This window comes from Sciurus vulgaris, assembly GCF_902686455.1.
Source record: "Sciurus vulgaris genome assembly, chromosome: 16".
In the NCBI taxonomy this organism is placed as follows: domain Eukaryota; kingdom Metazoa; phylum Chordata; class Mammalia; order Rodentia; family Sciuridae; genus Sciurus; species Sciurus vulgaris.
In genome coordinates this window covers 680,664-694,553 of record NC_136477.1, presented here as the reverse complement: position 1 = coordinate 694,553, position 13,890 = coordinate 680,664, and the positions used below count along the sequence as shown (strand labels likewise).

General features: G+C 64.3%; 2 protein-coding genes across 4 annotated transcripts in view; one reads left to right on the top strand and one right to left on the bottom strand.

Moving 5' to 3' along the window:
• Window positions 1–10,494, top strand: part of SBNO2 (strawberry notch homolog 2) — a 46,979-nt gene extending 36,485 nt beyond the window's left edge. For 2 of the 3 annotated variants that reach the window (XM_079114817.1, XM_079114818.1), the window contains 19 exons: window positions 45–198; window positions 712–888; window positions 1,226–1,323; window positions 1,961–2,040; window positions 3,130–3,321; window positions 3,659–3,828; window positions 4,221–4,352; window positions 6,735–6,870; window positions 6,948–7,060; window positions 7,153–7,224; window positions 7,305–7,413; window positions 7,780–7,854; window positions 7,936–8,079; window positions 8,300–8,394; window positions 8,467–8,559; window positions 8,739–8,870; window positions 9,004–9,080; window positions 9,270–9,460; window positions 9,545–10,494. In XM_079114817.1, the coding sequence (XP_078970943.1) occupies window positions 45–198; window positions 712–888; window positions 1,226–1,323; window positions 1,961–2,040; window positions 3,130–3,321; window positions 3,659–3,828; window positions 4,221–4,352; window positions 6,735–6,870; window positions 6,948–7,060; window positions 7,153–7,224; window positions 7,305–7,413; window positions 7,780–7,854; window positions 7,936–8,079; window positions 8,300–8,394; window positions 8,467–8,559; window positions 8,739–8,870; window positions 9,004–9,080; window positions 9,270–9,460; window positions 9,545–9,999 (2,695 nt within the window). In that variant the 3' untranslated portion in view covers window positions 10,000–10,494. The remainder of the gene's footprint in view (window positions 1–44; window positions 199–711; window positions 889–1,225; window positions 1,324–1,960; window positions 2,041–3,129; window positions 3,322–3,658; window positions 3,829–4,220; window positions 4,353–6,734; window positions 6,871–6,947; window positions 7,061–7,152; window positions 7,225–7,304; window positions 7,414–7,779; window positions 7,855–7,935; window positions 8,080–8,299; window positions 8,395–8,466; window positions 8,560–8,738; window positions 8,871–9,003; window positions 9,081–9,269; window positions 9,461–9,544) is intronic. The other variant, XR_013759839.1, reaches the window with a different exon arrangement.
• Window positions 10,495–11,574: 1,080 nt separating this feature from the next.
• On the bottom strand, window positions 11,575–13,677 carry GPX4 (glutathione peroxidase 4). The gene is made up of 7 exons (XM_079114899.1): window positions 13,518–13,677; window positions 12,638–12,732; window positions 12,412–12,556; window positions 12,146–12,297; window positions 12,045–12,069; window positions 11,888–11,947; window positions 11,575–11,814 (listed from the first exon to the last, which is right to left on the bottom strand). Exons 1-7 carry the CDS (start codon window positions 13,608–13,610, stop codon window positions 11,782–11,784), a joined length of 603 nt encoding a protein of 200 aa, XP_078971025.1. The 5' UTR covers window positions 13,611–13,677; the 3' UTR covers window positions 11,575–11,781.
• Window positions 13,678–13,890: the final 213 nt, after the last annotated feature.

Below are 13,890 nucleotides of genomic sequence, written 5' to 3'. Positions count from 1 at the left end.
CCTCTGGTGCCACCCAGTGCTTAGGAGACCATGCCTCTTGCCAGGGGTGTGGGTGCCATGGAGATCGTGGCCATGGACATGAAGGTCAGCGGCATGTACATTGCGCGCCAGCTCAGCTTCTCCGGAGTCACCTTCCGCATCGAGGAGATCCCCCTGTCCCCAGCCTTCGAGCGGGTGTACAACCGTGCAGCCCTGCTGGTGAGCCGGGGACCCCTAGTGTGTCCCCTGAACTCCACGTGGCTTGGGGCCCAGCGTCCTCATCCTGATCCCCAGTTGGGGGTTTTGCATGGCTGTGATACAAGGGCATCAGCTGGACCCCCTGCCCTCTTCCTGAGGTTCAGGAGCACTTCGTCCCAGGTGGTGGCCGGTGCTGGTGGCTACGTTTGGCCTGGGTACAAACCCTTGACCCTGCCCTGCCTGTGCCAGGCACTGTGGATGTGGGGTGAGGTCATCCTCTGGTGGCATCCTGGGCTCTGCAGGCCATCCCAGGCCCGGAACTCCCAGGTGTCCCCAGAGGTGTCCAGGTGTCCCCTGGGACTAGGGTGTCAAGAGTGGACTGGGGATGGCCTTGGAGGCAGGCCCTACAGCTGCCCCGCCCTCCCCTCCGCTCTGCCGCTCGCTCGTGTCCGGCTTGTTTGTGCTCTGCAGTGTGGCAGCCCCGTGCCCTGCCGTTGGGGCCTGGCTCAGGAGAGTCCTGTCCTGTCCTTGCAGTGGGCCGAGGCCCTGGGCGTGTTCCAGCAGGCGGCCGACTGGGTGGGCCTGGAGTCGCGCAAGTCCCTGTGGGGCCAGTTCTGGTCGGCCCACCAGCGCTTCTTCAAGTACCTGTGTGTGGCCGCCAAGGTGGGGCGGCTGGTGGAGCTGGCCCGCGAGGAGCTGGCCCGAGACAAGGTGCGCAGGCCCGCCATGGCCCCGGCCATTCACTCCTGCTCTGGACTCTGGACCTCCCAAGAGGCTGCTTCTTGGGGTGTGGCCATGGAGGGGGTCAGACACTAGTCCATCTCGCAAGAGGGGTCAGAAATATGCTGCCGAGGCAGATGGGCTGGACGGGTCTGCAGCATGGGGACATCTAGGCTGTGACCACGTGGTGGGCAGGCTGGGCAGTCCTGAGATGGGAAGCTGGCTGATCCCCTGCCCATTACTGCCCCTGGGGAGACTCCTGGCCACAGCAGAAAAGGGTGGGAACGGCAGTCTCCCCGAGCCCAGCTCAGAGCCACCGTCCCCGCAGTGTGTGGTCATCGGACTACAGTCCACAGGCGAGGCGCGGACCCGAGAGGTGCTGGACGAGAACGAGGGGCACCTGGACTGCTTTGTGTCTGCTGCTGAGTGAGTGGTGGGCAGGTGGGACGGAGCTGGTGCTGGCAGGGCGCCCTGAGCGTCCTGTGACTGGCCTGTGGCCTGGCCTGGCCCTCTGGCTCCTGTCCGCTGAGGATGGGGTCTGGAAGCTGTGTCGAGGCCACAGTGCTGACCTCGGCGGCCTTACGCCAGGCTCAGGGTCAGAGTTACGCACGGTGATCCCCAGCTGTGGCCGGGTGCAGAGGTTGTGGGCTCCTGGGTCTGGCAGGGCTTAGGTGTGCAGCCCTCCCACGGGTGGGCCCTTCTGCAGAACTCCACGGGTGTCCAGGACTGGCTCTCGAGGGCCCCCAGCCCCAGGCTCCCTTCCTGGGTCAGGACTGCCCGGACCCTGCAGAGGGTCTTCACGCCTCTGCTGGCTCCGCGGCAGCTCCCTCAGCCCAGGCTCCAGGCCACCCTCCACCCGTGGAGGTCCCTACCCTGTCCAAGCTGCCCGCAGCGAAGACACCGCCCAGGGCTCAGGCCCCTGCCCGTGCTGTTCTCGCCCATCCCTGAGCGTGTCCGGGGCCCTCCACCTGGGGCCAGGCCCCAGCCACGCTACATGAGGGCTGCGCGCCCCAGCAGGCCTGCGCCAGGCTGTGGCGGGAGCCAGCCCTGCTTCTCCTTGCAGAGGCGTCTTCCTGTCGCTCATCCAGAAGCACTTCCCCTCAACCCGGAGGAAGCGGGACAGAGGCGCTGGCAAGAGGAGACGTAAGCGGCCCTGCCTCAGGCCTCTGCCCCCCTGCACACCTGCTCCTGCTCCGCTCTCCTCCCCACGCGCTCCCCGCTCCAGAGCCAGCTGGCTCCTCTTCTGACTCAGGCCTGCCTTGCATCAGATGGGCAGGGCTGCAGCCCCAGGGGGCTCCAGGACTGCCCCAGTGGGCAGGGTGGGCCCTGTCCCACAAGGGGCGTTCAGGAGGGTCTCCCGGGGACACTGACACAGGCTTGGCCAGCACAGGTTCCCAGAGGAGCCCCAGTGGGCACAGCCCCACCGTGAGGTGTGCAGCCCAGGCCCAAAGACCACTCCCCAACTGTTCCACTACCTGCACTGGTTCCGCCAGGGCAGCGTGGCTGTCCCCACATCAGCCAGTTGTCACGGCCTTGAGGCTGCACTGAGGAGCCTGCACTTCCCAGACATGCGTAGGCCAGGCTGGGGCCACAGAAACGTCCCCCAGACCCTGGCGTCACTGTCAGCACGTGGGGATGGCCGTCATCCTCCAGTACACCGTGGGAGCCAGCCCAAGGGGAGCCTGGTGACTCGCCCTGGCCACAGAGCTAGGCGTGAAGGCAGCGCTGGGCCGGCACAGACTGTTGCCCTGAAGCCCCCTCCCCAGCCCACCCCCTTTCCACTCACCAGGCTTCACGGTGGTCAGCCATGGGCAGCAGCAGCACATACAGCCCCTGTACTGCCATCCCCTTGAGGGGGCTCTGGACGTATCCTCTGACCAACGCACGGGCCAGTGTTGCCTGGAAGCCCAGAGCTGCCTCGTGGGAAGCACTAGGCTAGGGTGCCCTCTGTCCCCGTGCCCTGGCCCAGCAACGGGGCACAGGTTTCCGAGAAGGAAGACACAGGAAGACAGCCGAGCCCTGGGCTTCTGCCAGGGTGGTCTTCATTCCAGGTGGAGCGGGGGCTCAGCGGGAGTTCAGCGGGAACAGGGCACTGCGCTGTGCAGACGGGCCTCCCCAGAGAGCCCCTCCTGGCCGGGCGCCCGCAGCACCCCTGCACTCGCCGCCCCGGCTCTGCCTGACCTTCCTGTCCCACTGTCTGGTGGCTGCTCGACCCCAGCTCCTGTCCTGCAGGGCGGCCCCGGGGCCGCGGGGTCAAGGTGCCCCGGCTGGCACTGGAGGGGACTGGGGTGATCCGCATCAGCGATGACAGCAGCTCGGAGTCGGAGGCCGGCCTGGACAGCGACTTCCACTCCTCCCCAGAGTCCCTGGTGGACGACGATGTGGTCATTGTGGACACCACTGGGCTCCCCACAGATGACCGAGGTGGGGGCCCACCCTGGTCCTGCTCCATCCCAGACTCTGGTGCTGGATGTAGCCTCCTGGTGGGGAAGCTGAGGCTCAAGAGGCCGGGGCAGGGCCACGTGCCTGTCAGAAGGGGAGACGGCTCCGTCGTGCAATTTGGGGCCAGAGGGAGGTCAGGTCTGGTGCCCCAGCTGGTCTCGGGGACAACAGGCCCAGGAAAGCGGCTCCCAGGGTGCCCACGGTCTGCATCACCCACCATTCCTCAGTCTGGCCAGGACCCCTGACTGCCCCTTATCCTGGTCCTGAGGGGCTTTATGGTGTGTGGGGCTAAGTCCCACCCGGACCCTCTGTCCTGCAGGCCCCATGTGTCCCCAGCAGAGGGACCTGCATGGTCCTGGTGTCCTGGAACGGGTGGAGCACTTGAAGCAGGGCCTCCTCGCCAAGGTGCGAGCACTGGGCCGGGAGCTGCCGGTCAACACCCTGGACGAGCTCATTGACCAGCTTGGGGGTCCTGAGCGAGTGGCAGAGGTAAGCAAAGCTGTGGTCGGCCCAGCTCTGGGTGGCTCTGGCAGCCCCCGTGGTCACCCTGGGCCACTGCCAGACCCAAGAACAGGAGCAGGGCCTGGGCACAGGAGATGGGGCTGCTCTCTTCCTTCAGCCCTGCCTGGCCTGGCTTGGCTCACCTGCCCCCGTCCCACCCTCACCTGCTGTCCCTCACCTGTGCACCACCAGGTAGTTAAACAGTAAGTCTTCAGATATGTCGAAGGCCCTGTGGGCCAGCCCAGGCTTCATCAGACTCCCCACCATCCACACAGCCGGGAACCCCGGGGTCCCTAGTGGGGAGTAGGGCCCATCCACAGGGCCATCCCAGGTATCATGCCACTGATAGCCTGTCCCTGGGCTCCCTGTCTCCACCACAGATGACCGGCAGGAAAGGCCGTGTTGTGTCCAGGCCTGATGGGACGGTGGCCTTCGAGTCGCGGGCAGAGCAGGGCCTGTCCATCGACCATGTGAACCTCAGGGAGAAGCAGCGCTTCATGAGTGGCGAGAAGGTGCGCTGTGTGGCCGCAGGGTGGGGGGCTGACGCAGCTGGTACTGCAGGCACCGCCCTCTTCAGGTGTCCTGTACAGCGTGAGTGCACTCCTGTGCCAGCGCAGGTGTGCAAGTGTCAGTGCACTCCTGTGCCAGCGCAGGTGTGTGAGCGTCAGTGCACTCCTGTGCAGGTGTGCGAGTGTCAGTGCACTCCTGTGCAGGTGTGTGTGTGTGTGTGTGCGCACTCCCATGCCCATGCAGGCGTGTGTGTACACTCCTGTCTCCTCCCCTGTGTGTGCACTCCTGTCTCCTCTGTGTGTGTGTGTGCACTCCTGTCTCCTCCTGTGTGTGTGTGCACTCCTGTCTCCTCCTGTGTGTGTGTGCACTCCTGTCTCCTGTGTGTGTGTGTGCACTCCTGTCTCCTGTGTGTGTGTGTGCACTCCTGTCTCCTCTGTGTGTGTGTGCACTCCTGTCTCCTGTGTATGTGTGTGTGCACTCCTGTCTCCTCTGTGTGTGTGCACTCCTGTCTCCTGTGTGTGTGTGTGTGCACTCCTGTCTCCTCCTGTGTGTGTGTGCACTCCTGTCTCCTCTGTGTGTGTGTGCACTCCTGTCTCCTGTGTGTGTGTGTGCACTCCTGTCTCCTCCTGTGTGTGCGTGCACTCCTGTCTCCTCCTGTGTGTGTGTGCACTCCTGTCTCCTCTGTGTGTGTGTGCACTCCTGTCTCCTGTGTGTGTGTGTGTGTGCACTCCTGTGTGTGTGTGCACTCCTGTCTCCTCCTGTGTGTGTGTGCACTCCTATCTCCTCCTGTGTGTATGTGCACTCCTGTCTCTTCCTGTGTGTGTGTGTGCTCCTGTCTCCTCCTGTGTGTGTGTGCACTCCTATCTCGTCCCGTGTGTGTGTGTGTACTCCTATTTCCTGTGTGTGTGTGTGCTCCTGTCTCCTCCTGTGTGTGTGCACTCCTGTCTCCTCCTGTGTGTGTGTGTGCACTCCTGTCTCCTCCTGTGTGTGTGTGTGCTCCTGTCTCCTCCTGTATGTGTGTGCACTCCTGTCTCCTCCTGTGTGTGTGTGTATGCATTCCTATCTCCTCCTGTGTGTGTGTGTGCGCGCACTCCTGTCTCCTCCTGTGTGTGTGTGCACTCCTGTCTCCTGTGTGTGTGTGTGCACTCCTATCTCCTCCTGTGTGTGTGTGCACTCCTGTCTCCTGTGTGTGTGCGTGTGTACTCCTATCTCCTCCTGTGTGTGTGCGTGTGCACTCCTGTCTCCTCCTGTGTGTGTGCACTCCTGTCTCCTGTGTGTGTGTGTGTGCCCTTCTGTCTCCTGTGTGTGTGTGTGTGTGCACTCCTGTCTCCTCCTGTGTGTGTGTGCACTCCTGTCTCCTGTGTGTGTGTGTGTGTGTGCACTCCTGTCTCCTCCTGTGTGTGTGTGGGCTCCTATCTCCTCCTGTGTGTGCGCGCCTGTCTCCCCCTGTGTGTGTGTGCACTCCTGTGTCCTCCTGTGTGTGTGTGTGCACTCCAGTCTCCTGTGTGTGTGTGCACTCCTGTCTTCTCCTGTGTGTATGTGTGTGTACTCCTATCTCCTCCTGTGTGTGTGCACTCCTGTCTCCTGTGTGTGTGTGCACTCCTGTCTCCTCCTGTGTGTGTGTGTGTGTGTGCACTCCTGTCTCCTCCTGTGTGTGTGTGCACTCCTGTCTCCTCCTGTGTGTGTGCACTCCTATCTCCTCCTGTGTGTGTGTGCTCCTGTCTCCTCGTGTGTGTGCGTGTGCACTCCTGTCTCCTGTGTGTGTGTGTGTGTGCACTCCTGTCTCCTCCTATGTGTGTGTGTGCACTCCTGTCTCCTCCTGTGTGTGTGTGCACTCCTGTCTCCTGTGTGTGTGCACTCCTGTCTCCTCCTGTGTGTGTGTGTGTGCCCTTCTGTCTCCTCCTGTGTGTGTGTGTGCACTCCTGTCTCCTCCTGTGTGTGTGTGTGCACTCCTGTCTCCTCCTGTGTGTGTGTGTGTGTGTGTGTGCACTCCTGTCTCCTCCTGTGTGTGTGTGGGCTCCTATCTCCTCCTGTGTGTGTGCTCCTGTCTCCTCCTGTGTGTGTGTGCACTCCTGTGTCCTCCTGTGTGTGTGTGTGCCCTCCAGTCTCCTGTGTGTGTGTGCACTCCTGTCTCCTCCCGTGTGTGTGTGTGTGTACTCCTATCTCCTCCTGTGTGTGTGTGCACTCCTGTCTCCTCCTGTGTGTGTGCACAGGTGTCCCCGCAGGCCCTCTGTTCCTTGTATCTCTGGCTGTCCTAGGGCATACTGGTCACCTCTGTCCTGGTGACCCTCAGCTGAGTGGCTGAGGAGAGGCTGGCTGGGCAGCACAGGACTGAGGCAGGGCCTGTGCCCTGCTCCCAGCCCACTGACCCTCCCCACCTGCAGCTTGTGGCCATCATCTCGGAGGCCTCGAGCTCCGGCGTCTCCCTCCAAGCAGACCGCAGGGTCAAGAACCAACGGCGGCGTGTGCACATGACCCTGGAGCTGCCCTGGAGTGCTGACCGTGCCATCCAGCAGTTTGGTGAGCCTGGCCCCCACAGAGGCTGGCCCCTTCCCCATGTCCCCTCAGGCCATCCCTGAGAGCCCTTCTGCCCCCAGGCCGCACCCACCGGTCCAACCAGGTCTCTGCGCCTGAGTACGTCTTCCTCATCTCTGAGCTGGCTGGGGAGCGCAGGTTCGCCTCCATCGTGGCCAAGCGGCTGGAGAGCCTGGTGAGCGGTGGGGCCAGGCTGGGGCTGGGGCCTGAGGTACGCCAGGGGAGGCTCCTCCGGGCAGCACACAGATGGCCTCCCAACCCTGGCAGGGCGCCCTGACTCACGGAGACCGCCGTGCCACTGAGTCCCGTGACCTGAGCAAGTACAACTTTGAAAACAAGGTACCTGGGGAGGCTGGGGCAGGGAAGGCCAGACTCCAGTCCAGCTCTCCCCAGCTCACTCCCCACCTCCTGCCCCTCAGTACGGTGCCCGGGCCCTCAGCCGCGTCCTCAGCACCATCCTGAGCCAGACCGACAGCAAGGTGCCCCTGCCCCGCGGCTACCCTGGAGGGGATGCGGCCTTCTTCCGGGGTGAGCTGGGGGCAGGTGGGGTCTTTGAGAGGACAGCAGAGCAGCAGGGTTCAGCAGTTGGGGCGCCAGTTCTGCAGGCTGTCTTGCGTGGAAAGCCCCCTCCCACACTCAGACAAAGGACTGTAGATGGCTGTGGTCCTCAGCCAGTGGTCCTCAGCAGCCCCCACTGAGACTGAGGCTGAGGGCGTGGAGTTCAGGCTTGTTCCCAGGACTCTTGTTTGACCCCTAAGAATAAAGCCTCTGGCCCTGGGAGTTCAGCATCAGGGGCCCCTAGCCCTACACACGGGTGCCAGGCAGAGGCTGGGGGAGGACCCAGGGCCTGGGAGGGCTTCTCAGGATCAGCACGCAAGGCCCCCCTTCCTGCAGACATGAAGCAAGGCCTGCTGTCAGTCGGCATCGGAGGGCGGGAGTCTCGATCTGGCTGCCTGGATGTGGAGAAGGGTGAGTCCCCAGGGCACCTGGGCACAGGCGGGGGAGCAGGTGGCCCAGTGCAGCCTGAGACCTGGCCCCTCCTGCACCCAGACTGCTCCATCACCAAGTTCCTCAACCGCATCCTGGGGCTGGAGGTCCACAAGCAGAACGCTCTGTTCCAGTACTTCTCAGACACCTTCGACCACCTCATCGAGATGGACAAGAAGGAGGGCAGATACGACATGGGCATCCTGGGTGAGCCTGTGGCAGGGCTGTGCGGATGAGGCAACAGGACCTGCCCGCACACGGGATGGCCTGGCACAGGAGTCGTAGCGTGCTGAGCCCCGCCGGGCCAGCTCTCTGTCCCACGTGCTTCCCAGGGTGGGCTGCCCCCGTGTGTCATCAGGGCTCCCAAAGCACAGGTCCAGCTTCATGCCCTGGCGCTGCTCACCACCCCACCCTGCCCTCTTCCCAGACCTGGCTCCCGGTGTTGACGAGATCTACGAGGAAAGTCAGCAGGTGTTCCTGGCCCCTGGGCACCCACAGGACGGGCAGGTGGTCTTCTATAAGGTGAGCAGGGCGCTGCCCAGCTCCCAGCCTTGCCTCTGGCTCCACCCCACTAATGCCCTACTGCCGTGGTAGATCAGTGTGGACCGTGGCCTGAAGTGGGAGGAGGCGTTCGCCAAGTCGCTGGAGCTGACAGGCCCCTACGATGGCTTCTACCTCTCCTACAAGGTGGGCAGCCTCCTGCAGCATACCTGCCACTCACACTGTAGCAAGACCAGTGACTGGGAGGCCAGCACAGCACTTCCTGCCTGTGGGGCCCCACTCCTGATGAGTAGGCAGGAAGTCACCTGCCTGCGGACCCTGGAGGGCACCAGCCTCACCGCTGCCCTTACCACTGCCCTCCCCAGGTGCGAGGCAACAAGCCCAGCTGCCTCCTGGCCGAGCAGAACCGCGGCAAGCAGTTCACTGTGTACAAGCCCAACATCGGCCGGCAGAGCCAGCTGGAGAACTGGGACAGCCTGTGCCGCAAGTTCCGCCAGGTGGGTAGAGGAGCAGCCCAGGCCAGCCCTTGGGGGACAGCTCCCTGGCACCTGGGAGTGGCCTCAGAGCCAGCAGGGCCCTCCTCCTGTGCCCTGCCTGGAGGCAGGCCCTGGCTTACAGCCGTGTCCCCAGGTCACTGCAGAGGAGGCCCGGGAGCACTGGGAGAGCGGCTACGCCTTCTCGCTGACGCACTGCAGCCACACTGCGTGGTGAGGGCCTGGGCCAGGCCGGGAGGGCACACCCTGGACACTAGAGCCCTGCCCTACCCCTCAGGCAGCCCCTTGAGGGCCGAACAGCCCCAAGGAGGGGGCAGCCCATCGGGCACCTGGGGCTGGGGGACCCTGCCAGCGGCGGTGGGCACTGTAACAGGCAGAACTGCTGACTATGACCACCCACAGGAACCAGCACTGCCGGCTAGTGCAGGAGGGCAAGGACTGCGCACAGGGCCTGCGGCTGCGGCACCACTACATGCTGTGCGGGGCGCTGCTGCGCGTGTGGGGCCGCATCGCCGCCGTCATGGCTGACGTTAGCAGCAGCAGCTACTTGCAGATTGTGCGTCTGAAGACCAAGGACAAGAAGAAGCAAGTGGGTGAGTGGGCTTATGCGCGGCGCGTGATGGGACCGGCCGGGGCGCATGGAGCGGCACCGACTGCTTTGCCCCTACCACCCGCAGGCATCAAGATACCCGAGGGCTGCGTGCGCCGCGTGCTGCAGGAGCTGCGGCAGATGGACGCAGACGTCAAGCGCAGGAACGTGTGCCCCGCCGGCCTCTCTGCCCCCAGGCCGCCCACCCCGCGCGCGCTGGCCCTGCCCTACGGCCCCGGCGAGGTGCTCGACCTCACCTACAGCCCGCCGGCCGAGGCCTTCCCACCACCTCCACATTTTGCCTTCCCCGCACCACGCCCAGACCCCGGTGCCCTGCTGCTGGGCACGCGGGACTCCATGGCCGACCCTGCTGCCCTGGCGCATCAGGGCTGTGACATCAACTTCAAGGAGGTGCTGGAGGACATGCTGCGCTCCTTGCACGCTGGGCCTCCGGAGCCCCCGGGCCCTCTAGTGGGCGCGGGTGCCGCGGGCCCAGAGCGGCAGAGCGTCATCCAGTTCAGCCCGCCGTTTCCCAACTCCTAGACTGCGGCCCAGCTGTCCCCCCTGGTTGATGGCTGTCCAGCTGCCACACTGGAGCCACTTCCCTGGGAGCCAGCGGGAGCCACTGAGGACCCTGCGGCTTCTGAGGGCCCACCAGCACCTGCAGTGCCTTCCCACCCAGTGGCGCCCAGCAGCGCCATCAAAGGCCCACTCAGGACTATCTGGGTGCAGGACCCTCAGCCAGGCCCACAGGACCACCTGGCCCAGGCCCCAAAGACTGAAGAGGCAAAGCTGGTGGTCCCAAGAGCTGCAAACTCAGGAAACCCCGGTGCTCAGGCCCGTGACTTGGGGGCCCTGTGGGGCAGACCCCTATTAATATATGCAATCCCCTCCCCTTGCTCCCTAAATTATTGCCTGGCCACCTCTCCCAGGGCCCATATCCACGGGCAGGCGGCCTCTAGTTTCTAATGTATTTATAAGGAATTCCCATGTATATATGTAAAGAGATCTTTTCTAAATACACGTGCCTTTTGCCTACTTCCCGCAATCTGCTCCTCCTCCTGCTGGGAGAGTGGGAGGGTACCCCAGCTTACACCAGCGCTGAGGGCACTTACACCTGGGGTGCAGAGGCCACTGCAGGCCATGCAGGGAATCCTGCCAGCTCCTACTCCCACACTGGGCAGACAGCACAGCCCAACACCTCAGAGCAGCTGTCTGGGTGTCCCTGGGGGGCTGGGGCCCACCCTGTGGGTCTCGGGCTCAGGACGGGCCTCTGTACCTCGCCTTCTTCCCAGCCCTTGCCCAAGTGCTTTTTGGCTTCTGGAGGAGCCACGACCCAGAACCTGGAGGGACAGGTGGCCACCAGACCCTCACTGGAGGCTGAGGGAGCAGACGTGCTGTCCTGCAGCAGTGCCTAGCCTCTGGCCCACAACTGCTCAGGAGAGGTGGGGACAGCAAGGCAGGAGCCAGTAGACCCTGTGAAACAGTTGAGACTGTTTGGGGTAAGCTCAGGGGACCTATGATCCCCATACTGAACCTGGGGGCCTCCAGCCCCTCCCAGACCCCAGCAGCCAGGTCCCCTGCTGCTGGCCTTTCCTGGAGGTGTTCCAAGAGGGCAGGAGGCCAGGGGGACAGCTGGGCTTGGCCACTCTGCCAGCCCCTGCTCAGGCTGTTTCTTCAGACTGCAGGCAGGTAGCTGATGCTGGTCTACAGGTCCCTCCTGGCCCCAGTCCACGCCCACACCTGAGGAGACCATTTAGTGATACCCTGCAGGCACCCCAAGGAACAAATGCAGCCCAGAGGCAGGCATGCTCACCCTGACTAGTGTCCCTGGGCCCTGACCCTCCTTCCTCTGACTGCTGCCTCCAAGAACTGGGAAGGACAGGGGCTCCTGAAGGCCCCAGATGACTGCCTCCTAATCGGCCAACACCCTTGCCAGGAGGACAACAGCTTAGGAGAATTAACTCCTCAAGGAATTCTCCTTGCCCACGCCCAGGTCCTGCCTGTGCCCTGGGGCCCAGCTTAGGGAATCAGCACAGCCTGAGCAGGTGACCCAGATCCCACAGCAGCTCTCTGAACCTTGAGGGGAGCCCCACCCCCATGCAGGACACAGAGATGGATTTCTACATTTTATTCCCACAAGGCAGCCAGGGTGGAGCACCAAGCTAAGCCCACGGGGCCACAGGACCTTCCTCCAGCAGGTGCACGCCAGGTTCTCAGGCCCACCCCACCAGCAAGGCTGGTTTGCAGGTGGGCCATCATGGTTGCAGGGTAGAAGGCTCTGGGGGCATGGGCAGAGGCTCAGCAGGGGCACAGCTTGTGGAACTAGAGATAGCAGGGCAGGTCCTTCTCTATCACCTGTGGGGAGAGGTAGGTAAGGGGTGGCCCCTCCCAGGGCCCCCACTAGGTTGGCTCCCCAAAAGGCACCTACCAGGGGCTCCTCCATGGGACCATACCGCTTCACCACGCAGCCATTCTTGTCTATGAGGAACTGCAAAGAGGAGGGCCGGTGATGGCAGGGGCAGGACCTGGGGGGCCACTGACCTGGCAAGCAACCCTGCCCCTTCCCTCCCTCCCACCACCCTCACCTTGGTGAAGTTCCACTTGATGGCACTACAACAGAAGCACAAGGAGGTGAGGAATCAGTGACTGGCCAGCCCGCGGGCCCCACCCCCCAAGGGCCACTCACTTTCCCAGCATGCCCTTCCCCTTGGGCTGGACTTTCATCCACTTCCACAGTGGGTGGGCATCCTCCCCATTCACACAGATCTTGCTGTACATGTCGAATTTGACATTATGGCTGGCGGCAAACTCCTTGATCTCCTCATTAGTCCCTGGCTCCTGCAGCAGTAACAAAGGTGTGGGCTGCAGGCACCCCAGTCCTGGACTGCACTCCTCATACACAGGCCCTGACCAAGTCCCTCGTCCTCTGACAGGGCTGGGGCAGCGTCCTACCTGCCTCCCAAACTGGTTGCAGGGAAAGGCCAGGATCCGTAAACCGCACTCAGCATATCGGGCGTGCAGATCGACAAGCTGAGTATAGTTTACATCGGTTTTGCTTCACTGGGTGGCCACATTAGTGACGATGCACACGAAGCCCCTAGAGGGGGTGATCGTGATCAGGAGAGGTCAGCGGCTCCCCTCCCGGGTGGACTGTGCACCCCCACGAGCAGATACCCACCTGTACTTGTCCAGGCAAACCATATGCCCGTCGATGTCCTTCGCTGAGAAGTCATGCATGGAGCGGCAGCAGCGCCAGTCATCGTGGGACGCACACTGCAAGGCAAGCAGGGCTGAGCTGCAGCAGGCCTGCGTAGCCAGGTCCAGGTCCTCGCTGAGGACTCAGGAAACCGGGGCCCGGGGGCACGAAAAGGTCAGGGCTCCTCCACGGTGCTAAGAGGGCTACAGGAGGCCGACCCTGAGGTCGGAGGACGGTTCTCCACCCCAAAGGTTGCCACGACGGCGAGGGAGGGGTGCCGGCGCCCACCGCGCCTTGGGAATGGACCCCGCGGCTGCACAGCCCATGCCCGCCAGGACAAAGGCAGGCCAGGACAAAGGGCAGGTAGCCAGAGCCCCGCCGCCGACTGTGACGCACTGCGCAGCTGACCGAGGCCCAGCCGGTGGGGCGCCCCCGTCGGCCCGGCCGCCGCTGCCCCTGCTCCGCCCAGGGATGCCACCCGAGGCCCCTCCGGCCCAGCTCTGCCTCGCCGTCCCAGGCGCCAACACCCGCCAGGACTGGATGACCGCTGCCCCGGACCTCCGCACCCGGCCCCGCCTCCAGCCCGGCCTTGGCCTGCAGTCCCGGAAGCTGACCCGACCCCGATCCGCCGTCCTGGACAGTCCACTCCTGGGCGGACGCCCCCTACCCTGGCTGGCCATTCTCCCGACCCCGCTCCTGCCCGCCTGCGCCTGAGCCAGGCTGCGGAGAGCGCGACCAGACGCAGTCACTCGCGTCCGCGCGGGGCCCGTGGGGGCGGAGGACGCCCACCCGACGCTCCGGCTCGCGGCCGGGATCCCGCGCGTCCCCTAACGGCCCCGCGGGCAGGGGACGCGGCACTCACCATGGCACCGGCCAAGCCAGGAGCAGCCACGGCCCCGCACAGCAGCGCCGGCTTCAGCAGGCGGCTCAGGCGGCTCAGGCGACCCAGGATCATCGCGGCGGCGGCCAGAGCCAGCGGCTCCTCCCCTCGCCCAGCCGGCCAATGGACGCGCGCCGGCCCGCCTCGCCGGCCCTCCCTCGGTCACCCCCACCAGCGCGCTCATTGGCCGTCCGCATCGGCGCAGCAGACGCGCGCCAGGGTCAACCAATGGCAGGCTGCGGAGAGGCAAAGGGGCGGGGCCTGCGGGTTTGCTGTGGTCAGCGACTGCGCATGCTCGCAGGTTAGGGACGGGGCGGGAGCCGGGTCCTCGCGGGCTGCGGACAGTTATCCGGGC